Below are 27,500 nucleotides of genomic sequence, written 5' to 3'. Positions count from 1 at the left end.
GCGCAGAAGCGCGCAACGGTCCGTCACAGAGACTATACCCCCGCGTCCTCCAGCACAGCTCCCTGATCCGTGTACCCTCATGTTTGTAAGTTTGCAATAAACTACCACTGCAGTAGAATCTTGGGTGAGTGCTCTGCATTTTCTGCATCTTCAGTGTTGAATTGTGATTTGTAAATGACTTCCATTAAAAAAATCTTAATCCTTCTAATAATTATCAGCTGCTGAAGATGAGTTGTTCTTTTCTGTCTAAGTGATGACACGTGTCTCGGAAACTGTCCAGAGTAGAAGCAAATGCCCATAGCAAACCTATTCTGCTCTGTGCAGTTCCCTAGACAGAGATGTCGGCAGAGAGCACTGTCGTCAGACAGAAAAGAACAACTCAACTTCAGCAGCTGATAATTATTAGAAGGATTAAGATTTTTTTAATGGAAGTCATTTACAAATCTGTTTAACTTTCTGGAGCCAGTTGATATATAAAAATACATTTTTTTTCCCCTGGAATACCCCTTTAAGAGCAGAACCCGTAGAAAGGGTAGACATGACTATATTCTTTCTGCGGACACCAGAATCGGGATTTTCCGCGGCAGAGGTCTCCGCCGTGTGCACAGTGCAGCAGAATCTCATTGAAATCAATGGAACTTTGCTGGAACGGAATATTTACGCAGAATTCTGCTGTGTGAACATAGCCCAAGGCAGCAATACCAACCACTGAGCCACCATGTGGCTTTTGTTGCAATGTCCATGGCTGAGCTGTTGTTGATTTATTTCTTTTCCCCAATTGTCATAAGTGGGTGACCTGACCATAATTTGACCTTCTGATTTGTTGGCGAGGTGGCTGTACGCTTCATTTCTATATATCTGTATGCCACTTGAGCATAAGTAGCAGTCTACAAATTTTAACCTACAATCCTCTAGCTCGGTGTCTTCCAAACGGTGCGTCTCCAGCTGTTGCAAAACTACAACTCCCAGCATGCCTGGACAGCCGTTGGCTGTCCAGGCATGCTGGGAGTTGTAGTTTTGCAATAGCTGGAGGCACCCTATTTGGGAAACACTACTGTAGCTCTTATAAAACCTTATCTCCCATCTGCCTTAAGAGCCACAAATTTAGGAACAGCGTATTGTGAACGGAGCCTAAATGCTGCCTATTCCCTTGAGTCAAAAATAATCCATTGCCTATAGTAATACATTACTGTAATAGCTGGAAACTTGAGTTTCATCATTTATCTGTCGGTACAGATCTCACGACGACTTCTTCTTTTGAAGAAATATGCCAGCAGCTGACAGTGTGAACTGCGTCTAATCGCCTCGGGGCTTTTGGATGGTAGACCTTGTTTGGCGTGTTACTGCGTTAGGTCGATGACCTCAGATGATGCCGACTATATAGTGAACACTCCCCCATTGAGTCTGCTCCAGACGTTGGGTGTGGTTACTCCCAATTCCTGTGTAATCTGCCCTGTGCAGGCAGATCTGTAGAAACCCAGATAAAGTAAACTCCTCTCCAGTCAAGTACTTTATTGGTGTGTGACCTGACGCCGGTCATACACATTAGACGCTTGTCGGCCATTTTGCACCTCTTATCTCTCCCAAGAACCTGCAAGTTTAGTTTGTTTTTTATGCATACACTGTAGTTCACCCAATGATAACTTTCCGTCTGATGCTCTGGTCGTATATGTAAGGCTGTCCAGGCATGCTGGGAGTTGTAGTTTTGCAACATCTGGAGGCACCCTGGTTGGGAAAAACTGATGTAGGGTGATCAATTTTTTTTTTCCATTGTAGTTAGTAGGGATCGACCGATTATCGGTTTGGCCGATATTCACGATTTTGGACTTTATCCGTATCGGCAATTACCTTGCCGATAATGCACCCCCCTCGGCCAGAGACCTCCGCCGCCGCCGCTGCCCCATTGCCTCCCCCATCCCCGGTTTTATAATTTCCTGTACCCGGGGTCCGCGCTACTTCTGACTCCTGCGGCGTCCTGCGCTATTGCTGTGCGCTGCGCAATGATGAGTGACGTCCTCAATGCTACGTCACCTTCAGTATGCACAGTGACAGCTCAGGTCGCCACCGGAGCCAGAAGTACCGCGGACCCCGGGAACAGGTAATTGTAAAACCGGGGATTGTGGAGGCAAGCGGCGGTTGGTTGGACTCAGGACCTGCAGGGGGGAGAGAAGCGGGCGGCGGCGGTCGCTGGCACCGCAAAAGCCACTGCAGTTCATTGATTTAAAGCGCCCGCTTTGCGGGGTCAGAGGGGGGGGAGAGAGAAATTGCCGATAACTTATACCGATATTCCGGTATACATTATCGGCTATCGGCATCAAAGTTCACAGATTATCGGCCCTAAAAAATCAATATCGGTCGATCCCTGGTAGCTAGTATCATTCTTGTATCATGCCATCTCTAAAAACTGGAATTTGTTGGGAGACTTTTATGCACATACCATTAAATTTAATGTACGTTTACATTTTTTATATTCTAAAAATAATGTAATGTAAAAGGCAAAAAACTGGACTGAATCCTATCAGAGGAAAGTATTTCCCTTTAAAATCCAAATATATTTTTTAGGAAAAACAATGGTTTTTAAATGGCTTTTGCCCATGTGAACAAGCCTTTACAGCTGTAGTGAGTATTTTTGGGCTGTTTATGTTCTAAAGTGCATCTGTTTTAGCACACCTTTTTGGATGTAAACATCCCCAAAAAAAGTTAGCAAATTTGCAAAAACCTTCTTTTGGGCTTTATAGCTTTTTCTGTAGCCCAAAATCTATAGAACATAAAAAGCCAAAGTTGGAAAGCAAAAACAAAAAAATCCAAAAGGCAGGTAAAAAAAAAAAAAAGTTTTTCTTATTTGCCTGTAAGGTTATGTTCACATGGTTGAATGTCCACAGAAATATTCTGCACGGACATTCCGCTGCAGCAGAGTTCAATTGATTTCAATGGGATTCTGCTGCACTGTTCACACGGTGGAATTCCCCTTGATATCCCAATTCCGGTGTCCGTAGAAAGAAGACTTGCCTTTCTGCAGATTCCGCTTGGAAATACGTTGCCATCTAAGAGACGGGGCATTTCAAGCGGTCCTAGCGCTCGCCGGGTTATTCAAATGTGCAGAATGTCCGCCCGTGATTTCCAGGTGGATATCCCGTTTTAGGCTGGGTTCAAACAGGCGAAAGTTTATTCAGAACGATCAGGCTGCGTTCACACCACGTTTTTGCAATACACTTCCCGTATCAGGTTTTTAATGAAAAACGGATTGTTTAAAACTGTATCAAAACGTGTGTACAAATTTTAACGTGTATACGGTTAAAAAAACCGTTTACGGTTTAAAAAATATCCATTTGCATCCGTTTTATAAGAAAAAAAAGTGTGTTTTTACATTTTCATTCCATTATGAATAAAGTTTCACTTGTTTGATTGAAATTGCAAGAAAAAAAACACTGCAGAGTCAAAAAACCGTATGGTGCAAACCGGATGGAACCGTACGCACATACAGGTCTGTACGATTCCCATTGATACGGTTCCCATTTAAAAAAAAAAAAAAGTATATGGTTTCAATACGTTTTTTTTTTACCGGGACCAAAAACTGTGGAAGGCTATGATTTTGGGTATGGGAAAAAAAACTGACAAAACCGTACAGGATGCAACCGGATGCATCATTTAACATACGGTTTTCAATGGAGAGTCGATGCATACGGTTTTAAATACGGTTCCGTAAGGTTTTCAAATTGAAAATGTATACGGGAACTGTATTGCAAAAACGTGGTGTGAACCCAGCCTTTAAGAAAGAAGAATAAAAAATGAGTTCATAGCCCAGTGTTTCCCAAGCAGGGTGCCTCCAGCTGTTGCAAAACTACAACTCCCAGCATGCCCGGACAGCCAACGGCTGTCCGGGCATGCTGGGAGTTGTAGTTTTGCAACAGCTGGAGGCACCCTGCTTGGGAAACACTGGCATAGCCTCACACGTACATGCGTTCTCTGTTGAGACTGCTCTGGAAGCAACTTCTCTTCTGCATGAACAAAGGATCGGGCATGAGAAATCTACCATCTGTATTAAGAAGAGCGTTGGGACACCCCCCATACACTTCACTTTGTTGTTCTCGCCCAAAAAATTTGCCTATACATTTAGTAGGAAAAAGTTCCCACGTGCATTAGTCAAAAGTCAGGAGGACCTGCCAATGTAGGGGGATCTCCCATGATGTTTTAGGGTGCTGATTTTGCTGGGGGGGGGGGTAGCTGGAGTCGGATCTCTTCATACAGTGGGGGTGCTCTGTTTTGGCTCAAAAAGATGTCTCTCCTGTAAGAAACACACGTCTGTGCCCTAATAGGACATATAGATTGGGGTTGTCTTCATGCGGCTACTACCCCTTTAAGGGTATTTCATAAAACCCAAATGCAGATACTTGATGTTTACTGTACAATAGGTCTCCTCGGCTCCTGTAGATGGAGAAGTCTCCGACAGATTGATGGGAAGAGCTGGGACTTGCATTTATGAATTGGTCTAATGTAGCATCTAATGGCTTATTACCTTCTGCCATACAGAGCTATTTAGTGGCAGGCTATTGGGCAGCAACCGCTTATTGGAGTGTTGCCAAAAAGGATGTGGAAGGGATATACATATCCGTAAATATGGAAGGATTACGATCTCTGCGCAGAGGAAAACTTTCTAGACTCTATTCCCGTCTTACCCCTTTTTGCCTTCTCAAAACTGAACTGTAAATCATTCTGTATTTATTACTGCCGGAAGCTTTCAATGATTGTCCTTACACATCAGAATGGATTTTATTTGTTGTTGTTGTTGTTGTTGTTGGTTTTAAGACCCTATACACCCTAGTGAACAGTCAGTAACCAAACTGATATTGGTGGGACAAGCCATCTTTTTAAGATTTAATAGGACCTCCCAACAAGTCAGGTCTGTCACATAGTATTTTGACTGTGCGACCCTTTAGTTTTTGAGGTAATGATCTACCGGCAGAGCGGTCTGATCCGCAATTGGGAATCTACAGTTGTGAAATCTACAGTTACAGATTTTACATAGCAGTCAAAAATTCATATGGACGGTGTTGTAAAATTCGCAATAGCAGATTTTAGTGTTTCAAATCCACAGCTGATCCTGTGTGTGAATGTACCCTAAAAGGGGTTGGTTGGTGTGGGGTTTTTATTTTTTTAATTTTTATTTTTTTTAATTTTTTTTTTTTTAATATCCTTTTCCATTGATAGCTTATTTTCCGGACAGTTCTTTAACCCCTTAACGACAATGGATGTAAATGTACACCATGGTGCCGTGGTACTTAACACATAGAAACATAGAATGTATTGGCAGATAAGAACCATTTGGCTCATCTAGTCTGCCCAATAATCTGAATACTATGAATAGTCCCTGGCCCTATCTTATATGAAGGATAGTCTTATGTCTATCCCTATCTTATATGAAGGATAGCCTTATACCTTTCTCTATCTTATATGAAGGATATCCTTATACCTATCTCTATCTTATATGAAGGATAGCCTTATACCTATCTCTATCTTATATGAAGGATAGCCTTATACCTTTCTCTATCTTATATGAAGGATAGCCTTATACCTATCTCTATCTTATATGAAGGATAGCCTTATGCTTATCCCATGCATGCTTAAACTCCTTCACTGTATTTGCAGCGACCACTTCTGCAGGAAGGCTATTCCATGCATCCACTACTCTCTCAGTAAAGTAATACTTCCACATATTACTTTTAAACCTTTGCCCCTCTAATTTAAAACGATGTCCTCTTGTGGTAGTTTTTCTTCTTTTAAAAATGCTCTCCTCCTTTACTGTGTTGGTTCCCTTTATGTATTTAAAAGTCACCAGATCACTGCATCTGCGGCAGTGCGGTACTTTAAATGGAGGATCGGGTTGCCCGCAGTGCTGCCGCGGGGATCCGATAATCCTTAATGGCGGACAAGGTCACCTCACCTGCCTCAGTCAGTCTCGAGGGGTCTTCTGCTCTGTTCTGAGATTGAGCAGACCAGAAGATCACCAATAATACTGATCAGTGCTATGTCCTATGCATAGCACTGAACAGTATTATCAATCAAATGATTGCTATAGATAGTCCCCTATGGGGACTATTAAAGTGTAAACAAAAAAATAATAATAATAATAATTTAAATGTGAAAAATCCCCATCTCCAATAAAAATGTAAATCATCCGCCTTTTCCCATTTTATCCCCAAAAAGCGTAAAAAAAAAGCATAAACCTATTTGGTATCACCGCGTGCCTAAGTCTGAACTATCAAAATATATTGTTAATTATCCCATACAGTGAATGGCGTAAACGTAAAAAAATGAAGTCCAAAATTGCTGCTTTTTTTTTTGTCACATTTTATTTAAAAAAAAATTGATAAATTAATAAAAAGTAAAACCTAAGCAAAAGTGTTACCGATAAAAACTAAAGATCACAGCACAAAAGATGAACCCTCATACCACCCCGTATACGGAAAAAATGAGTTATAGGTGGTCAAAATAGGGCAATTTCAAACATAATAATTTTGTTAAAATAGTTTGTTTTTTTCTTAAAGTGGTACAAATATGGAAAAGCATATAACATGGGTATCATTTTAATTGTATTGACCCACAGAATAAAGAAAACATGTCATTTTTACCATAAAGTCAACAGCATGAGAACAAAACCTTCCAAAATTTGCTAAATTGCAGTTTTCTTTTCAATTTTCCCACATAAATAATTATTTTTGGTTGCTCCGTCCATTTTATGGTAAAATAAGTGATGTCATTACAAAGTACAATTGGTGACGCAAAAAACAAGCTATCTATGCATCCAGAACCATTGGTGCACAGAGCAGCCCGTACTATAGTCTCTTAGTCCAGCGTACATATGGCAGGATTGTACATTGTGTTAGCTGTATCTGTGTTGGATCCTTTTTTTGTTCCTTTTTTTTATTTATTTTTATAAAGTTTAAAATAAAAATACCAGTAAGCGGAGATAGTGGAGACTTAGTTTGATGTTAATGGACGTGTAAATTGTGCGCCATTCTAAATGATGTCCTCATTTTTGGTTTTCCAGAGAGAAGGAGCAAGAAAGGGAAGAACAGTTAATGGAAGACAAGAAAAGGAAGAAAGAGGATAAGAAGAAGAAAGACGCTGCTCAGAAGGTATGCCCCCCCCCCCGGCTGACGTGCTGCTCATTAGGTTTTCTTTAGTAGAATGTGACCCAGGAACATTTGCTCATTTTCACAGTCCTTTATCTTTCTGTGTCAGGTTAGGGTTCTGTTCATATTAGCGATATTGCTTTTGTTCATAATGTCAGATCTATTCTGGAAGGAATTCTAATGGCTGACCAATGCATTTCTTTAGCCCCTTAGAGAGTAGCTCCCACCATCCATTTTTTTTTTCTGTCCCTGCCTATTGCCCATCTATCCCTAACCCCCTCCCTGCCTTTACTTTTTTTTTTTTACTATATTAAATATGTCTTTTTGTACTCACTTACCAGGCAGACTTCCCCAGCACGCACAACATCACGGATACCTGCTGGGTGGGACTTCCGCCCTTAGTTCATCTATACAGGGTGCCTCCAGCTGTTTCACCACTACAACTCCCAGCGTGCCCTGACATCTATTGGCGGTCAGGGCATGCTGGGAGTTGTAGTGGGGAAACAACTGGAGGCACCCTGCCGCACATCCCGCTCCCCCGAACCCTGGCGCGCACACCCGCTCCATCCGTAACAAATAAACAACAAATAAAGTATTTTAATTACAAAAAAATAAAGTATATTAGAAATATGTTGTAGTACATAAGTACTACAACATATTAAAAAAAAAGTTCACGATAGTGCCCATTTAAGGACTCTTTTTCCATTTTTGCCCTTTCGTTTTTTCCTCCTTACCTTTTTAAAAATCAATATCTTTCAATTTTGCACTTAAAAATCCATATGATGTGTTTTTTTTTTTTTTTTGTGCCACCAATTCTACTTCGTAATAACATCAGTCATTTTACCCAAAAATCTACGGTGAAACGGAGAAAAAAAATAGTTATTCGACAAAATTGAAGAAAAAAATGCCATTTTGTAACTTTTGGGGGCTTCCGTTTCTATGCAGTCCTTTTTTCGGTAAAAATGACACCTTATCTTTATTCTGTAGGTCCATGCGATTAAAATGATACCCTACTTATATAGGTTTGATTTTGTCGTACTGATCTTCTGACCCCTATAACTTTTTTTTTTTTTTTTTTCTGCGTATGGGGCGGTATGGGGGCTCAATTTTTGCGTCGCGATTTGAAGCTTTGATCTGTACCATTTTTGTTTTGATTGCATTTTTATGGTATAAAAAGTGACCAAAAAATACGCTATTTAGGACTATTGAATTTTTTTTTGTGCGTACGCCATTGACAGTGCGGTTTAATTAACAATATATTTTTATAGTTAGTTGACCTTGACGCACGCGGTGATACCACGTATATGTCCTGAACAGCTCTCCTGAGCTAACCGGCAGCATATTCTCCCATTTTAAACGCCGCAATCAACTTTGATTGCGGCATCTAAAGGGTTAATACCGGACATCAGCCCGATCAGCGATGTCGGTTATTAGCTGCGGGTCCCGGTTGCCAATAGCAACCGGGACCCGCAGATACGTAAATATACGTCTGTGGTCGTTAAGGGGATAAGCTATTGTTTTTTAGGATGTGTAGTATTATATTTTACACGTATTCACTGATACACATTGCCAGAGGTTCCAGTCTGTGGCTGGAAATGACCATTGCTCTCCAGTACTGGAGCCAGAATATTTCTGTAAGGCTATGTTCACACAGTTTTTTGTAGTTTATATTACGAATGAAAAAGGGGTACTGCACTGGGGAAAAAAAATTCTAAATCAACTGGTGCCAGAAAGTTAAACAGATTTATAAATTACTTCTAATTTAAAAAAAATCTTACCCCTTCCAGTACTTATCAGGTGCTGTATGCTCCAGAGGAATTTCTTTTCAGTCTGACCACAGGGCGCTCTGCTGACACCTCTGTCCATGTCAGGAACTGTACAGAGCAGGAGAGGTTTGCTATGGGGATGTTCTCCTGCTCTGGACTGTTCCTAAAATGGACAGAGGTGTCAGCAGAGAGCACTGTGGTCAGACAGAAAGGAAATTCAAAAAGAAAACTTCCTGTGGAAAATTCAGCAGCCGATAAGTACTGGAAGGATTAAGATTTTTAAATAGAAGTAATTTACAAATCTGTTTAACTTTCTGGCACCCGTTGACTTAGAAAAAAAAATGTTATCCACCGGAGTACCCCTTTAATGGAAAAATTTTGACAATGTTAAAAAAAAGTATCTGCAGTTATTTTAACTATTTAATAACATGCCTAAACTTTTATACTAAACTTCAAGGGCAGCTTTAAAAATTGGTAAATTTGATGGTAAAACTTGAAAATTTGAGGTTCATTTTGCTGTATTAAAGCAATGGTGAGCCTCAAATCACAGTGGTTTTTGAAAACGTGCCAGTTCTTCATGCTGTGTTCGGACAGTCGGCCGAGTGTTAAAATGTCAGCATATCGTTCATGCTTGCAGTTCATCTCTCCCCACTCCCGCCCCCAATGTATTGTCTCAGTCCCTCCTTATTGAATTGCATAGACCTGGTTATGAATTACAGGCAGCGTTGACTTGGTGCATGAAGATGATCTGTTGCAGTTTTATAGGAACATAAGAAGTAATGACGTGTGTTGCAGGTTCTGTATTTCTGTTTTTGCATCAGTTTTGGGTTCGCTGTCCCCTACGTAGAAGAAACGACAATCTGATGTGTAAGAATGAAGCGTCATAAACACCCCACATGAATATTCATGATGTACAAGTACACTGCTCAAAAAAATAATAATAAAGGGAACACTTAAACAACACAATGTAACTCCAAGTCAATCACACTGTCCACTCAGGAAGCAACACTGATTGACAATTTCACATGCTGTTGTGCAAATGGAACAGACAACAGGTGGAAATTATAGGCAATTAGCAAGACACCCCCAATAAAGGAGTGGTTCTGCAGGTGGTGACCACAGACCACTTCTCAGTTCCTATGCTTCCTGGCTGATGTTTTGGTCACTTTTTAATGCTGGCGGTGCTTTCACTCTAGTGGTAGCATAAGACGGAGTCTACAGCCCACACAAGTGGCTCAGGTAGTACAGCTCATCCAGGATGGTTCTTCAATGCGAGCTGTGGTAAGAAGGTTTGCAGCGTCTGTCAGCGTAGTGTTCAGAGCATGGAGGCGCTACCAGGAGACAGGCCAGTACATCAGGAGACGTGGAAAAGGCCATAGGAGGTAAACAACCCAGCTTTAGGACCGCTACCTCCGCTTTTGTGCAAGAAAGAGCAGGAGGAGCACTGCCAGAGCCCTGCAAAATGACCTCCTGCAGGTCACAAATGTGCATGTGTCCACTCAAATGGTCAGAAACAGACTCCATGAGGAGGGTATGAGGGCCCGACGTCCACAGTTCAGAACGTTTTGTATTTGACATAGAACGCCATGATTGGCAAATTCGCCGCTGGCACCCTGTGCTCTTCACAGATGAAAGCAGGTTCACACTGAGCACGTGACTGACGTGAATTTGGAGACGCTGCGGAGAACGTTCTGCCAGCAACATCCTCCAGCATGACCGGTTTGGCGGTAGGTCAGTAATGGTGTGGGGTGGCATTTCATTGGGGCCGCACAGCCCTCCATGTGCTTGCCGGAGGTAGCCTGACTGCCATTAGGTACCGAGATGAGATCCTCAGACCCCTTGTGAGACCATATGCTGGAGCGGTTGGCCCTGGGTTCCTCCTAATGCAAGACAATGCTAGACCTCATGTGGCTGGAGTGTGTCAGCAGTTCCTGTAAGAGGAAGGCATTGATGCTATGGACTGGCCCGCCCTTTCCCCAGACATGAATCCGATTGAGCACATCTGGGGCATCATGTCTTGATCCATCCACCAACACCACGTTTCACCACAGACTGTCCAGGAGTTGGCAGATGCTTTAGTCCAGGTCTGGGAGGACATCCCTCAGGAGACCATCCGCCACCTCATCAGGAGCATGCCCAGGCATTGTGGGGAAGTCATACGGGCACGTGGAGGCCACACACACTACTGAGCCTCATTGTGACTTGTATTAAGGACATTACATAAAGTTGGATCAGCCTGTAGTGTGGTTTTCCACTGTGATTTTGAGTGTGACTCCATATCCAGACCTCCATGGGTTGATAAATTTGATTTCCATTGATAATTTTTGTATGATTTTGTTGTCAGCGCATTCAACTATGTAAAGAAGAAAGTATTTCATACGATTAGTTCATTCATTCAGATCTAGGACGTGTTATCTTCGTGTTCCCTTTATTTTTTTGAGCAGTGTATATAATAAACCTTATTGCAGTAACGCCAGAATAGTCAGTGTCTTGATACCGATTAGGCTGACAAGATCACCAGGTTCCAATCCTGACATATCAAGCCATTTGGGTGACATTATGGACAGTGCCTCTGAAGTCTGCGTTCACATGTTGTGTTGCATTAACATCGTTTTTTTTGTTTTTAAGTATTTTTTTTTTTTTTTATTCCTGCCATTTCCAAAAATGCAGAAAATATTCTGTGGATTTTCCAAAAATTGTGGGAGTACAAAAAGTCACACTTACTATGATACAATGTGTGAACACTGTATATTATGTACCACTCTTTTTTTTTTTTTTTCATTTTTTTTTTTTATCTTACTATTAATGGGTTACCGAGGGGTCTGTAGTTGTCCACATCTGGGTAATCGCTTTTCATACTATTGTATTTATTCTCTCATAAAATCTCAATTAAATTGACAGTGGCCCAGCTAGCATTTCTTTCCGCTCATTACCAGTGCATCTGTTTAAGGTCCCTTTAAAGAAGATTTTAAAGGTTTCTCATATTTTTTTTTTTATCCATAAGGCTTCTATAGGGCCGACATATTTTGCATTACTGTACAGATGGTCATTACTCACACCAGTCCCTGTCCCTGGTGGGGCTTATAGTTAATTTCCTGACACACGCTGGGGCCAAGTAACATGTCAGCATGTGTTTGAGTGTCGTAGGAAACCCACCCAAACACGGAGGATATACAGACTATGCAGATGTTGTTCTGGGTCAGATTTAAGCTTAGGACTACGTAGTGCTGGGCGGTATACCGGTATGAACCGGATACCGTTTTTTTTTTTCTCCCACGGTATGGATTTTTGCCTATACTGGTTGGGCCCCTCCCCCACCCTCAGAGTCAATAAAAAAAATTAAACTTACCCGTAATGGGGGTGGTCCGGGCCATCCATCCTTCCTGTAGTGTCCGGCGGCATTCCGGGTGGAGGGTGAACCGGTCCGGGCTGTCCTTCTCCGGGGGTCCTCCTCTCCACTCCGGACAGGCTCCGGCCTAGTAACGCTGCATAGACGCCGTGACGTCAGGTGCATCGCTGCGCACGGACGTTACTGCGCAGCGGCGTTTATGCAGCGTTACTAGGCCGGAGCCTGCCCCGAGTGGAGAAGAGGACCCCCGGAGAAGGACAGCCCGGACCGGTTCACCCTCCACCCGGAATGCCGCCGGACACTACAGGAAGGATGGATGGCCCGGACCACCCTCCCCGGACGGTCCCTGCAGCAACTGGGAAGGTGAGTCAGGGTTCTGGGATGGACAGGGGTCTGTATAATATACTATACCTACAGTAGTCCCTCCAGCTGTTGAGGCCCTCCAGCTGTTGCAAAACTACAACTCCCAGCATGCCCGGACAGCCAACGGCTGTCTGCGCATACTGGGAGTAGTAGTTCTGCAACAGCTGGAGGCACCCCTAGTTGGGAATCACTGACCTATACTATACACTACACACTACTATATAGTCCAACATGCTGGGAGTTGTAGTTTTGCAACAGCTGGAGGCTGTAGGGTTGTTTGTTACATCTATTTAAAAGGGTACTCCACTGCCCCAGTGTTCAGATCGTGTAGTTCCAAAAGCCCATTTAGTTCCGCTACGCCACCTCAATGCAAGTCTCAATGTAAAAAAACAAAAACAAAAAAAAATACCGTGAAATACTGTGATACTAATTTTTGGTCATATCGCCCAGCACTAGGACCACGGTTCTCTTCTTATGTAGCATCTGACAGTGGGACATGCAGGGACATCCTACTGTTCCCTCTCTTGCATGACTGCTTTAGCTCCACAATACTATACCAGTTAGTATGTGATTTACACAGCGCATACAGTTTGCTCCACCCTAATTAATATACGCTCTTCTAACCACAATAACCAGCCTTCCTGATTTAAAGGGGACGTATCACAAGACATTTTTACATTAAGCATATGCACATTATTGTTTGCAGTGATGGCTTTTGCAAGCATCCATCTCCAAACTACTTCTACATGCATAGAGGAGCTTCCGTCCAGTTATAGATCCGGGTCAGTCAATTGACAAATCTATCTGTGTGATAGAGATCCCTTTAATTCGATTGATCTGTCTCTGCAGAGCTCAGAGTAGGGAAAGGGGAACCCTACTTTCCACGTTGCCCACTCCTGTACTTTATTCATGTAGATCAGTGGTCTCAAACTATGGCCCTCCAGATGTTGCAAAACTACAACTCCCAGCATGCCCGGACAGCCTTTGGCTGTCCGGGCATGATGGGAGTTGTAGTTTTACAACATCTGGAGGGCCACAGTTTGAGACCACTGATGTAGATGTAAGAACGTATATAAAGCCGGGTTAACACCACGTTTTTGCAATACAGTTCCCGTATACGTTTTCAATTTGAAAACCATATGGAACCCTATTGAAAACCATATGGAACCCTATTGAAAACCATATGGAACCCTATTGAAAACCATAATGAACCCTATTGAAAACCATATGGAACCCTATTGTAAACCATATGGAACCCTATTGTAAACCATATGGAACCCTATTGTAAACCATATGGAACCCTATTGAAAACCATATGGAACCCTATTGAAAACCATATGGAACCCTATTGAAAACCATATGGAACCCTATTGAAAACCATATGGAACCCTATTGAAAACCATATGGAACCCTATTGAAAACCATATGGAACCCTATTGAAAACCATATGGAACGCTATTGAAAACCATATGGAACGCTATTGAAAACCATATGGAACCCTATTGAAAACCATATGGAACCCTATTGAAAACCATATGGAACCCTATTGAAAACCGTATGGAACGCTATTGAAAACCGTATGGAACGCTATTGAAAACCGTATGGAACTCTATTGAAAACCATATGGAACCCTATTGAAAACCATATGGAACCCTATTGAAAACCATATGGAACCCTATTGAAAACCATATGGAACCCTATTGAAAACCGTATGCATTGACTCTCCACTGAAAACCGTATGTGAAAAGATGCATCAGGTTGTGTCCGTTTTGCATCCTGTACGGTTTTGTCAGTTTTTTTTTTTCTTCCCATAACCTATCACAGTTTTTAGTCCGGGTGAAAAACCGCATTGAAACGTACACTTTTTTTTTTCTTTTTTTTTTTTTTAAACATGGGAACCGTACAGAACAATATGTGCATACGGTTCCATCCGGTTTTCACCATACGGTTTTTGACTCTGCACAGTTTTTTTTTTTCTTGTAATTTCAATCAAACAACTGAAACTTTATTCATAATGGAATGAAAAGTTAAAAACGTATACTTTTTTTTTCTTAAAAAAACTGATGCAACCAGACATAATTTTTCAAACCGTATACGGATTAAAATTTGTACACACGTTTTGATACAGTTTAGTGATTTTTTGAGGAATCAGTTATTTAATTTTTTTTTTTATCAAAAACCTGATACGGGAACTGTATTGCAAAAGCGTGGTGTGAACCCAGCCTAAGAATGGTTGGCTTTAATCCTGTAATGTCAGGAATGAGTTGTGTCCCGCCTGTGGAGTTTCTCATAAGTCTAGTACTTAGGTTTGTGTGTAAAATACCAGGCTGTATTGTACGTTCACTTCCTCTCCAACCCTTCTCCTCTCAGGGACAAGCACTTACAGGCCGACGTGAAAGCACTTTGGCTTCCAAACCACAAATTTATTGATACAAAGCTCCTGTCTTCAGCCTCTTCCCTGACAACTATTAACAGCAAAGTCCTAGCCAACTTGTTCCCTAAAATGAGTCTTGACTTATGTCATCTCCTCAATCCAGCGTCCGGCTTTCTATATCGTGCCCCGTCCTTTCTTTACTCTTTATAGCAGAGTATCTGGCGTCTTCCTACCTAAACCTTGTGGGAGAGGAAAAGTAACGATGACCCCTCACGCCCCTCTGTATCACGTCCCCCATGTCAGGCTGAGCTGTAATAAAGAGATAGTAGAGTGAAAAAGAAGGGGGCGTCTCTTTGAGGGGTGTGTCTTGTTGGAAGGGGTGTGTCTTTCAAACTGGATCCACACATTCACCCCAAGAAGTGGAGCACGTGGAGTAAGGTGGTGCTGAGCTGGGATGAAGAGTTTATTTTAATTGTGGGTCTACAGGGCAAAAATGGTGTATTTTATCCTGAAACCAAAACAAAAAGGGCCAAAGATAATAGGGTTGTGGCTTCCAAGATGGACCAACACATTCACACGAGATGCAGAGCTTGTGGAGTAAGGTACCGAAAGTCCCATAGACTTTCAGGGGACTTTAGATAAAAACCCCGACCCTTGCAAATGGGGATAGGTAATTTAACTTTAGCTATATTTTTATTTGACATATAAGTAACACGTGTACTAAATTTAATTGATATATCTTCAGCCATTTGGAAGTAATGCTGGAACACACACATATACACACAGTGCATTACACACACATATACACACAGTGCATTACGCACGCACAGTGCATTACGCACGCACGCACAGTGCATTACGCACGCACAGTGCATTACGCACGCACGCACAGTGCATTACGCACGCACAGTGCATTACGCACGCACGCACAGTGCATTACGCACGCACGCACAGTGCATTACGCACGCACGCACAGTGCATTACGCACGCACGCACAGTGCATTACGCACGCACGCACAGTGCATTACGCACGCACGCACAGTGCATTACGCACGCACAGTGCATTACGCACGCACGGTGCATTACGCACGCACGGTGCAACGCACGCACGGTGCAACGCACGCACGCATTTGGTGGACTTTCTTGTCTCTCAATGAGTTCACCAATCAAAACAACAAATATTTGGTAAAAATACATTGGGCGAACACAGCCTTTAAAGATCCTCATAGCCACAAACCTAAAAAATACAAAGTATCAAATTAGCCGCGTAAATGCTACACGTGACCCTACCCTTAACCCCTTCCCACTATAGGCTGTAAGCATACGTCCCAGCACCCAACATGTTTGCGCACTGGGAAATATGCATATGTCCTAGTGATCTCCTGCACTGCCACGGGCAGCGCAGGAGATCGGCAGCAGGACCAGGCTGTCAATCACAGCTGGGGACCCGCCGCATTTGTCGGGGCCGCGATTGTGCCAGTCCCGGCAGCATTAACCCCCATAGATGCCGTTATCAATCCTGATCTGCACTCCCCTTGTTCACAATCTGCAGTGCGGCGATACCATCGCGGGTTGCTATGGCAGCAGGAGGTCAGATGATGACTCCCTGTCTGCCAGCTACGGATGCCTGTGAGATCCAGCCAGAGGCTGGGTAACACACGCTATAGTATCTGCAGCAGATAAGGTTATACTGTGCTGCAGTACAAATGTATTGCAGCATAGTATAACCTGTAAACATTTTAAATAATAAAAGGTTGTTTAATACATGTATGAAGTGCAAAAAAAAATACTAAAAATGCCCCTTTCCCAATAAAACCCTATGGTATAAAAAGTGACCAAAAATACGCTATTTTGGACTTTTGAATTTTTTTACGTGTATGCCTTAGACCGTGCGGTTTAATTAACAATATATTTTTATAGTTTGGACATTTACGCACGCGGCGATACCACATATGTTTATTTTTATTTACACTTTTTTTTATTGGGAAAAGTCGGTGATTCTGACTTTTATTATGGAAGGGGTTAAATGATCTTTATTAACACTTTATTTTCTCCCATAGGGGGCTATAACACTGCACACACTGATCTTCTACACTGATCACTGCCAGGCAATAGCCTGGCATTGATCAGTGTTATTGCCGCTCAACTGCTCCTGCCCGGATCTCGGGCACGGAGCAGTCATTCGGCGCTCTGACAGCGAGGAGGTAGGTAGGGACCCTCCTGCTGCCCTGCACGCTGTTCGGGACACCACGATTTCATTGCGGCGGTCCCGAACAGCTCCACTGAGTTAGCCGGCAAAGTTTACTTTCACTTTAGACGCGCCGATCAACTTTGATCGCCGTGTCTGAAGGGTTAATACCGGGCATTCCCGCGATCGGTGATGTCCGGTATTAGCCACGGGTCCCGGTCTTGATGGCCGCCGGGACCGATGCCATATGATGCGGAGTCAGCGCGTTACCCCACGTTCTATTGCGGGAGCCCGCTCATGATGTATGCATACATCCTGTAGCGGGAAGGGGTTAAAGAGTACCCGTCACTAAATAAACGTACTCAGACTATTTCCTAACTACTCCTAACACCCCTCCCACCCTTAGAAAAAATTTCAGAGCTTTAAAAAGCTGTGTCTCTTACCTTTCTTTGTGCTCACATATTGAAATCTTCCAGTAGAAGGAAGTGGGCGTTTCCCAGCAGGCATGACTTCACTGAAGCCTGCTGGGGGACAACTTCGGCCCTCATATCGTTGCAGTGCTGTAACTGTGCAGCAGCTTTCAGTGAAACTCTGTTCAGCTTTTAATCTGTGCAGCTTAGTCTGTTCAGCTGTCAGTGAGCCAGCTGTCAATCAAACTCAGTGCAGAGAAACACTTCCTGAGTTTGGTCTCCTGACATTACAAGCAGAAGACTAGAATCTGAGATTTTGACCAGACGGAATGTGTTCTGGCCAAGAATGGAGACCCCTAGTGGCCAGAAGTATACAGCCAAAAAACTAACATTAAGCTTCTTTTTTTTTTTTTATGGAAGCCAATTACAAAAATTATGTATTGTTGGCATAATGAATCAAATATTAAAAATCATGTTTAATGACACTGCCCATTTAATGGGCAGAAAAATGCAACAAACAAAAAAGTTTGATGTGTTTTGTGATATTAGACAATGTCTGATTTCATGAATTATTTTTCTTTGTAGGTCACAGAACAAAAAACCAAAGTGCCCGAAGTGACGAAACCAAGTTCAAGCCAAGCGACGGCCGCCAGCCTACCTGGCAGTTCCCCCTCGCCACCAGTAAATGGTGGCAACAATGCCAAAAGGGTGGCAGTGCCGAACGGACAACCGCCCAGCACCGCCCGCTACATGCCTCGGGAGGTGCCACCGCGATTCCGCTGCCAGCAGGACCACAAAGTGTTACTGAAACGTGGGCAGCCCCCTCCGGCGTCCTGTATGCTGCTGGGGGGAGGAGCAGGGACTCCCCCCTCCTCCACTGCACCAGGGACTAGCCCAGGCAATGCACAGCCAGGGACAGGAGCACTGCTGCCGGGGGAGAGCGGACCCGCTACAGGTAATGAAAACACTTGTGTTAAATATAGTTTAAAAGTTAATGCCTGTTGTTTTATTTTTTTTATAAAAAAATTTTTTTTTTGTGTTTTAGCTCTACCCTAGTCACACCTTGTACTACCCAGACCACCTTTCCAAAACTGATCTAGTTTTGATCAAGGCAAAATGTTGTACTATTCACTGCTCACATCTAGTGACTCCAACTACATTTCTGAATTGTCCCCTGTTGTAGTGCAGTTTTTCACAACCGGGGTGCCTCCAGCTGTGGAAAAACTACAACTCCAAACATGCTGGACAGCCTTTGGCTGCCTAGGCATGCTGGGATTTGTAGTTTTGCAACAGCTGGGGGCACACTGTTTGAAAAAACACTGTTCTAGATGCTGCCACTAGAGATGAGCGAAGTTACAATAAATTCGATTTGTCACGAACTTCTCGGCTCGGCAGTTGATGACTTATCCTGCATAAATTAGTTCAGCCTTCAGGTGCTCCGGTGGGCTGGAAAAGGTGGATACATTCCTAGGAAAGAGTCTCCTAGGACTGTATCCACCTTTTCCAGCCCACCGGAGCACCGGAAAGCTGAACTAATTTATGCAGGATAAGTCATCAACTGCCGAGCCGAGAAGTTCGTGACTAATCGAATTTACTGTAAGTTCGCTCATCTCTAGCTGCCACCTTGGAAGAATCGGGACCCCCATTCACTTGATAGATGGGACTTCCCGTGTGACACATGGCATTGTGCAGTGTTTCCCAAACAGGTTAAACTATAGCTGTTAAACTATAACTCCTGGCATGTCCGGACAGCCTTGGACTGTCCCTGGTGTGCTGGGAGTTGTAGTTTTGCAAGAGCTAGAGGCACACTGGTAAACGCTGGCATAGTTTCACCTCACTAGACTTAAGTGCTAATGATCAGGTATTATAAGTGCCAACACAATAATAACATCCACACCCAATAGTTCTTACCATTGTGGCCACCTTGCATTAAAGGGGTACTTTGGTAGAAAAAAAAAGTATATTTTTTTCTTTTAAATCAGCTGATGCCGGAAAGTTAAACAGATTTATCAGTTACTTATATTTAAAAAAAAATCTTTATTCTTCCAGTACTTATCAGCTGTTGTATACTACAGAGGAAGTTGTGTAGTTATTTTCAGTCTGACCCCAATGCTCTCTGCTGCCACCTCTGTCCATGTCAGTAACTGTCCAGAGTAGGAGAAAATCCCCATAGCATTGACTGAATACTCAAATGAAATCTAGTCTTCAATGGAACAGTGGCATTATGCCATTGGAGCATATTTAGCGCCCCGCATGCATTTTCACCCAGCCTTACAGATTATCCACAAGTGGATTATGTTTCTACACATAGACTTCAATGGGTCTGCAGCAAATCTGCAATAGGAAAACCCGCTGCTGATTATTTGTGTGAACTTACTCTGACAGTATGAGACCATAAAAGCAGCCCCAGAGTGTTTAACAGGAAAGATGTATCACCTTATGATAAGGCTCTGACACTATTGCCGAGTTTCAATGCAATGACGGGTGCACTAAAGTGCCTTTGCCAACATTGGGGGAGCCACATGCAGAGGGGCAGAGAGCCACGTGTGGAGGAACAGTGGTGTAACTTAAGGATTTTGATACTTTCGTCTAGGTGTGGATATAAGACATAACAGCTGTCTACTCTGGGGTTTCTCTCCGCTTCCAAAACATTTTAGCAAATTGTAGATAAAAGGTAGTGGTATATATTCGAGAATGATGAGCTGATATCTCTGAAGTAGCGGTGTCATGTAGGATGTATTAAATCCATTGAACTTTAGAATAGGCGCATACTCTTCTCTGCATGTGGAAGGGTCTCTTCAGAACACAAAGGCCCCTTTCTGTGCAAAGCTAGCAGTGTACATGGTGTTCTGGAATAGCTTTTCAGGCTGTAAGAATCTCTTTCACATATTGAGGCCTCTTGAGGGGTAACCCTCATGGTGTCCAAGACTTCTGTCCAGACATCTGTAGACTCTTATGTAGGTCCAAAAACTTGGCTTTTATCCTTCGGAGTGGAAACAGAAACAGCTCTCCAATGATGTGTGTGTGCTCAGTACGTCTCTCTCCGTACACAGGATTTTACTATATATTACAACTAGTTTACTTCCTGAGTAAATTCATGTTCGCGTGTTTTGTTTTAAGGAATAATAATTTGTAGTTATTAGGAAGCATTCAACATATTTTAGGTTTGTTATAAAGTTTGAGTTGTACAGGGGTAGGCTGAGTGCGCATTTGCATTTCTGTTTTTCTGTTCTATCAAAACAGAAAGAACTAAAACTTATGGTTGCCTGATTGGTCACTTGACCCAGCAATACTCCCTGTGATGGCCCCTTTTGTATTTTAAGACGTCTGTCAGGATGCCGTCATGGTGTCTGCCATTTTGCCAGAGAAAAACTGCAATGTTTTTTTTTTTGGACACAGCCTGTGATGGAAGCAGATGTGAATTTAACCCTAGGGAAAAAACAATGCCACACTTGTCAACAATGTGTGTGTAGTATGAAAGCCCAGTCCCAGTCCCTTTTAAAGGGGTTGTCTGGGGATAAACAACTTACCCCTTATCCAGAGGATAGGGGCTAAGTGTTCAATCGCAAGGGGGTCCAACCTTTGCTAAAACCTTAATCAACAACTCTGACATTAAATTAATGTGATTGCTCAGAAATGATGTATACAGGCCTGGGAGACCTCAGACTGTTTTGCTGCTGTTTAAAAGGGGGACTAATTTGGACAGACTAAACTAATTGGCGGACAGTTGTTAAAGGGGTACTCCAGCGCTTAGACATCTTATCCCCTATCCAAAGGATAGGGGCTAAGTTGCCTGATCGCGGGGGTCCCGCGAACACGCTCCGGGGTCTGATTTTAACAGGTTGCGGCGTGCAAGATCACGGGGGTCCCCAGCGGCGGGACCCCCGCGATCAGGCATCTTATCCCCTATCCTTTGGATAGGGGATAAGATGTCTAAGCGCCAGAGTACCCCTTTAAATTCGGTTTTGGCCCTGGCTATTGTAGTTTCACCTCTGCTAGATTACAATATACTGTATATAGAATATGTCCAACTGGCTTAACTTGGTATGTTAGGTTCTTTATTTAAGATGATCCATAGCCCCTTTATACACTTGATCAGAGGGCTTGATGACTTATCAGAGGACAGGAGTGTCAGTTTTATGCTAGCAGTGTTTTCCTCTCTGTTCATGTCTATGGCCGTGGTGTGGGTTTATGTGATCTGAATTGCCAAGAATCATGTGATATCCTGCCACATTGCAGTATTGCAATTTTTCCTTACTGTATTACCTAAACCATATCCAGTTGGACCAAGAATGTAGCTGCATATATTTTTTGATGCACTTCTTTTGCAACCTGGTCCCCGCGTGGTGCCCCCCTTTTTAATCCTCTCATATTATTCTCAATTAACTATTTAACCATTCACTTATATCCTATTTCTATTTTGTTCTTTGTGTTGTAGGCAGACTTTTATGCATGTTTTTAATGACTTTAAAGGGTGTTCCCACAATTAACAGTTATCACCTCTTCACAGGATAGATGATTGGTGATATACATCTGGTGGTGGCCACATTGCCAAGATTCATAACTGGCGTCCCAAGGCTTAAATGGATTGATGATTGCGGCTTCATTCATGGTCTGTAGGGACATCTAGCTCTAAACACCTTGAATAAAGCAGTAACGTGCCTACCAAACTTCTCATGGTGGGCTCCAGACTCCTCACCCCCTTTCTAGTAATGGGTGTGGGTCCTAGAATTGGGGAGTTATTACCTATTCTATGGATACATGAACTTCTTTTTTTTTTTTTATATTGCAATCCTGTTTGCCAAGACATTTATGACCTTTTTCTAAAATGTTTACTTGGTTACAGCTTTATATGATGTATTGTAAATATTTACTAGTTTAAAGGGGTTGTCCGACAATGTTATTTTCAACTGTTTAATAAACAAACCTATATTTGTAAATAGTTATTTTACTACCTTTCTGTGTTCTTTCATGCAAGACACTTTAGCCAAGAATTCAGACAACCTTATCTCTCCCCCACTACACCATTCCTTACCAAAAATCCTTTCACATAGTGTGAGCACAATAGAGTTGACTGGATTTCTGTTTAGTGTCCTAACCAGCCAGAAAGTGTGTTACATGGGATGTATACTAGACAGGAAGTTTTCACAACCAATAGTGTCACACTCAGCACTGCCCACATCTCTTCGGCAAACACCTGTATACTCAGCTGCACTATATAATGGGGAGTCTGTAAGTGAGGGTCTGGGCGGTGCGTTAATATGACAAGTCAATATAAATCCGAATAACAGGAAGGAAAAATGCACTCACCCTCGGTAGTTCACTTGCAATTTCTTTATTCATCCCACATCTTGTGTGAACAGAGACAGCATAAGGTCACAACATCCCCAGAGCGCAGCGTGTAGAGCAGCAATAGCAGGGATGTCTCACCTGGATGACGACGGTCGTTTCACGCCTGTTGGGGCTTCCTCAGGCCCCTGGCGTGAAACGTACAAGCTGCACTCCGGGGATGCTGTGACTTTATGCTGTGTCTGTTCACACAAGACGTGGGCTGAATGAAGAAATTGCAAGTGAACTACTGAGGGTGAGTGCATTTTTCCTTTCTTCATGTTTGGATAGACAGGAAGTTTAGTACAGGTACATGTACACCAGACAGGAAGTGCATTAAAAACTGAAGGGATGCATGAAAGACCACATAAAGATTGGGAATACCAATAAATGTTCATTTATTAGACAGTTAAAAAATAGTCAGACAATCCCTTCAATCAATTTTGAGTCTAATTGCACCTATTTTTTTTTTTTTTCCCAGATTCATCATCAGGGGCAGCTGCTACTTCAAATTATGCAAATTCCACTTGGGGCTCGGGAGCCCCATCCAGCAGCGGCCCTAACGCAAACCCTCCCCACGCCTGGGACAAAGTGATTGTAGACGGGTCGGATATGGAAGAGTGGCCTTGCATAGCCGGCGTGGACGCAGAGCCCCCTTCCGACAACGCCACAGACAACAACAGTGCCTCGAATCCAGCCTCGGAGAAGGGTCCCCCGCAAGGAAGCGCCACTAATCACAAAGGAAGGGGGGGTCAAGGTCAACAGCAGCAGCAGCCTGGCAGTGAATGTATCCAAGGGGTATGGAAAGCTGACCCCAAGGCTAAGCCCGTCCCGTCTTCCAACCCTGCTACAGAGGGCGTTAATAGACAAGGAAACTGGAGGAATATGGGTGGGTCTGAAAGAACGGGGCCTTCCTCTGGTTTCAGCAATTTTAACCCAAATACCAACCCGTCGGCCTGGCCGGCCCTGGTTCAGGAAGGCAGCAGGAAAGGGAACCCAGAGCCAGATGGCAGCTTCTCCAGCGCACAGCTTGGCCCCACGGGTCCAACCTCTCGGGAGCAGCAGTCAAAGATGGAAAATGCGGGTGCCGGATTTGCAGCCTCAGGCAGGGAGCCGGCAACAACCCATCACACTGACGGACCAAAAAATGGAAACACTAACTCTACGAACTCAAATTCTTCAAATCCCCTTGACAACAAGGGAACTGCCTTTGGGGTGGGAGATGCCTGCCGAGGTACTGACCTCTCTGCTCAAAGCACTGGAGAAAGAAAGAATGGAGGGGTGGGCACTTGGGGGACGACGAGGGGTCAGTCTGTCACAGGAGATGCCAATAGTGGACATGGCAATTCTGGAAATAATGGACGAGAGAGGGAGGATGCAAGGAAAGTGTCTTCATCTCATAGGCCCAATGGGTCCAGGGGAGATTCTTGGGACAGCAAAAGTGGTGGAAATGGTTCTTGGGGATATGGCCCACAGTCAGATCCCAGTGAAGTGAAGTGGGGTGAAGGGAACAAATTGGTGGCAGGTGGGGTGTCTCAGGGAGAATGGAAGCAGCTGTCTGGGCAAGAGGACTTAAAAGTTGGAGATTGGGGGGGTTCAGGCCAAGGAAATTCTAGCACTGGAGCATGGGACAATCAGAAGGGCCACTCACTATCCGAGAACCAGGGCAACGTGTCATCATCGGCCTGCTGGGGTCGATCTCCCAGCTCTGCAGGAAGTGAGGCAGGTGGGCAAAGCACTGGAAGTAACCCCAAGGCTGGGGGTAGTGGAGACAGCTTGAACTCCTCTAGCCGGCGTACACACAGATCTCTCCCAGACAGTCAGGCTGTTTTGCAGACTCTGCTGAATCGAACAGACTTAGATCCCAGAGTACTTTCCAACACGGGCTGGGGCCAAACCCAGATAAAGCAAGATGCAGCATGGGATTCTGAAGAAGTTACATCTCGACCTGATGGTAAAGCAGACCGAGGCACTGAAGGCTGGGAAAATACATCACAAGCAAAGAGCTCAGGGGGTTGGGGGGATGCCCCCAGCCAAAGCAATCAAAATAAGTCTGGTTGGGGAGAATCTCCTGCCCCTGTTTCATCCGGTCAGGAATGGAAGGACACCAAAACAACTAGCTGGAATGACTATAAAAATAGCCCATCTGGTTGGGGTGGTGGTGGGGGGAATGGGGGTGGGGGTGGTGGACGTCAAGAGGAAAAGGCAGGTCCTGGATGGAACAATGATAATGGTTCAAGTACTGAGCAAGGTTGGGGTACTCGGCAACTTAATCCTGGAAGTGGATGGTCAGCTGGAAAGAATGGATGGGGGGGAAGCAACAGTGAGGACATGGAGCCTCCCAAAGGCCCTGTTGGCTGGGATGGTTCAGGAAACAAAGCTTCCTCTGGTTGGGGAGAAGTAGGGCAGAATGATGTTGGCTCCTGGGGCAATGGGGCTAACACTAACCCTGCTTCTCGAAGTGGTTGGGAAGAGAGTAAAAGGCCACCTGCAGGAGGTAATTGGGAAGCCCCTCGGCCTCCTGTACCCTGGAACAAGCAGCAGGAAGCTACACCAGCTGCACAGTCTTCTGGCTCTTGGGGCCCTCAGGCTCCACCATCTGGAAATGGGCGACAGCCACCCACCCCAGGATGGAAAGGTGGTCCCACCCCTACAGTGGCGAAGGATGAAGAGCCAAGTGGCTGGGAAGAGCCAACCCCACAAAACATTGGTCGTAAAATGGACATTGATGACGGTACAGCAGCCTGGGGGGATCCGAACAGTTACAATTACAAGAATGTGAGCTTGTGGGACAAGAATGCAGACAGAAACCCTGGACAGTTACCGCGGGAACAGGGAATGCCAGGGCCAGCAGCCAACAAGGCAGCGCCATCAGGTATGGGTAACACCATTATTGCTATCTGATTATATACGTGTCTAAATTGTCTGTTTTACCGGTCCTTGAAAGTTATTCTATTTGAATGTTTTCGCATATTAGTGAGAATCTGCCACTTTAAAATGTTTGCAGTGCCCCTTACTTTCGTTAAGTAACTTAGAGATGGCAATGCACTCCAGACTAGGCACTATATTTACTATCTTATTTAATAGAATACATACAGGATAACTGCCGAATGTCAGACAATTTCTTTGGTAATCGATGTGCAGCACGTCTTTACGTCAGTCAGGCTGGATGAACCGCAACAGGCACTCTCATCGTGGCCTAATAGTGTTATACGGTGGGGCAAAAAAGTATTTAGTCAGCCACCAATTGTGCAAGTTCTCCCACTTAAAAAGATAGGTATACCTCAACTATGAGAGACATAATGAGAAAAAAAATCCATAAAATCACATTGTCTGATTTTTAAAGAATTTATTTGCAAATTATGGTGGAAAATAAGTATTTGGTCACCTACAAACAAGCAAGATTTCTGACTCTCACCAACCTGTAACTTCTTCTTTAAGAGTCTCCTCTGTCCTCCACTCGTTACCTGTATTAATGGCACCTGTTTGAACTTATCAGTATAAAAGACACCTGTCCACAACCTCAAACAGTCACACTCCAAACTCCACTATGGCCAAGACCAAAGAGCTGTCAAAGGACACCAGAAACAAAATTGTAGACCTGCACCAGGCTGGGAAGACTGAATCTGCAATAGGCAAGCAGCTTGGTGTGAAGAAATCAACTGTGGGAGCAATTATTAGAAAATGGAAGATATACAAGACCACTGATAATCTCCTTCGATCTGGGGCTCCACGCAAGATCTCACCCCATGGTGTCAAAATGATCACAAAAACGGTGAAAAAAATTCCAGAACCACACGGGGGGACCTAGTGAATGACCTGCAGAGAGCTGGGACCAAAGTAACACAGGCTACCATCAGTAACACACTACACCGCTAGGGACTCAAATCATGCAGTGCCAGACGTGTCCCCCTGATTAAGCCAGTACATGTCCGGGCCCGTCTGAAATTAGCTAGAAAGCATTTGGATGATCCAGAAGAGGATTAGGAGAATGTCATATGGTCAGATGAAACCAAAGTATAACTTTTATTGGTAAAAACTCAACTCCGTCGTGTTTGGTGGAGAAAGAATACGGAGTTGCATCCAAAGAACACCATATCTACTGTGAAGCATGGGGGTGGAAACCTCATGCTTTGGGATTGTTTACACGGATCAGTCGTCCTGGTCCCTTTGCAGTTAAAGGAAAGAATGACTGGGGTCATGTATTGTGAGATTTTGAGTGAAAACCTCCTTCCATCAGCAAGGGCATTGAAGATGAAACGTGGCTGGATCTTTTAGCATGCACCACTCGGGCGGGGAAGGAGTGGCTTCATAAGAAGCATTTCAAGGTCCTGGAGTGGCCTAGCCAGTCTCCAGATCTCAACCCCATAGAAGACCTTTGGAGGGAGTTGAAAGTCCGTGTTGCCCAGTGACAGCCCCAAAACATCACTGCTCTAGAGGAAATCTGCATAGAGGAATGGGCCAAAATACCAGCAACAGTGTGTGAAAACCTTGTGAAGACTTACAGAAAACGTTTGACCTCTGTCATTGCCAACAAAGGGTATAGAACAAAGTATTGAGATGAACTTTTGTTATTGACCAAATACTTA

The 27,500-nt window shown here is 43.8% G+C and overlaps 1 protein-coding gene across 1 annotated transcript in view; it reads left to right on the top strand.

The window, feature by feature from the left end:
- TNRC6B (trinucleotide repeat containing adaptor 6B) overlaps positions 1-27,500 on the top strand; it is a 151,588-nt gene that overhangs the window by 73,119 nt on the left and 50,969 nt on the right. The window contains exons 4-6 of the mRNA XM_056524012.1: positions 7,049-7,136; positions 18,169-18,538; positions 23,393-25,786. Coding sequence (XP_056379987.1) covers positions 7,049-7,136; positions 18,169-18,538; positions 23,393-25,786 — 2,852 coding nt within the window. The remainder of the gene's footprint in view (positions 1-7,048; positions 7,137-18,168; positions 18,539-23,392; positions 25,787-27,500) is intronic.

This window comes from Hyla sarda, chromosome 6 (assembly GCF_029499605.1).
Source record: "Hyla sarda isolate aHylSar1 chromosome 6, aHylSar1.hap1, whole genome shotgun sequence".
NCBI classification, from domain to species: domain Eukaryota; kingdom Metazoa; phylum Chordata; class Amphibia; order Anura; family Hylidae; genus Hyla; species Hyla sarda.
Note: the sequence above shows the minus strand (reverse complement) of the source record. Positions and strands in the feature narration are given on the sequence as shown.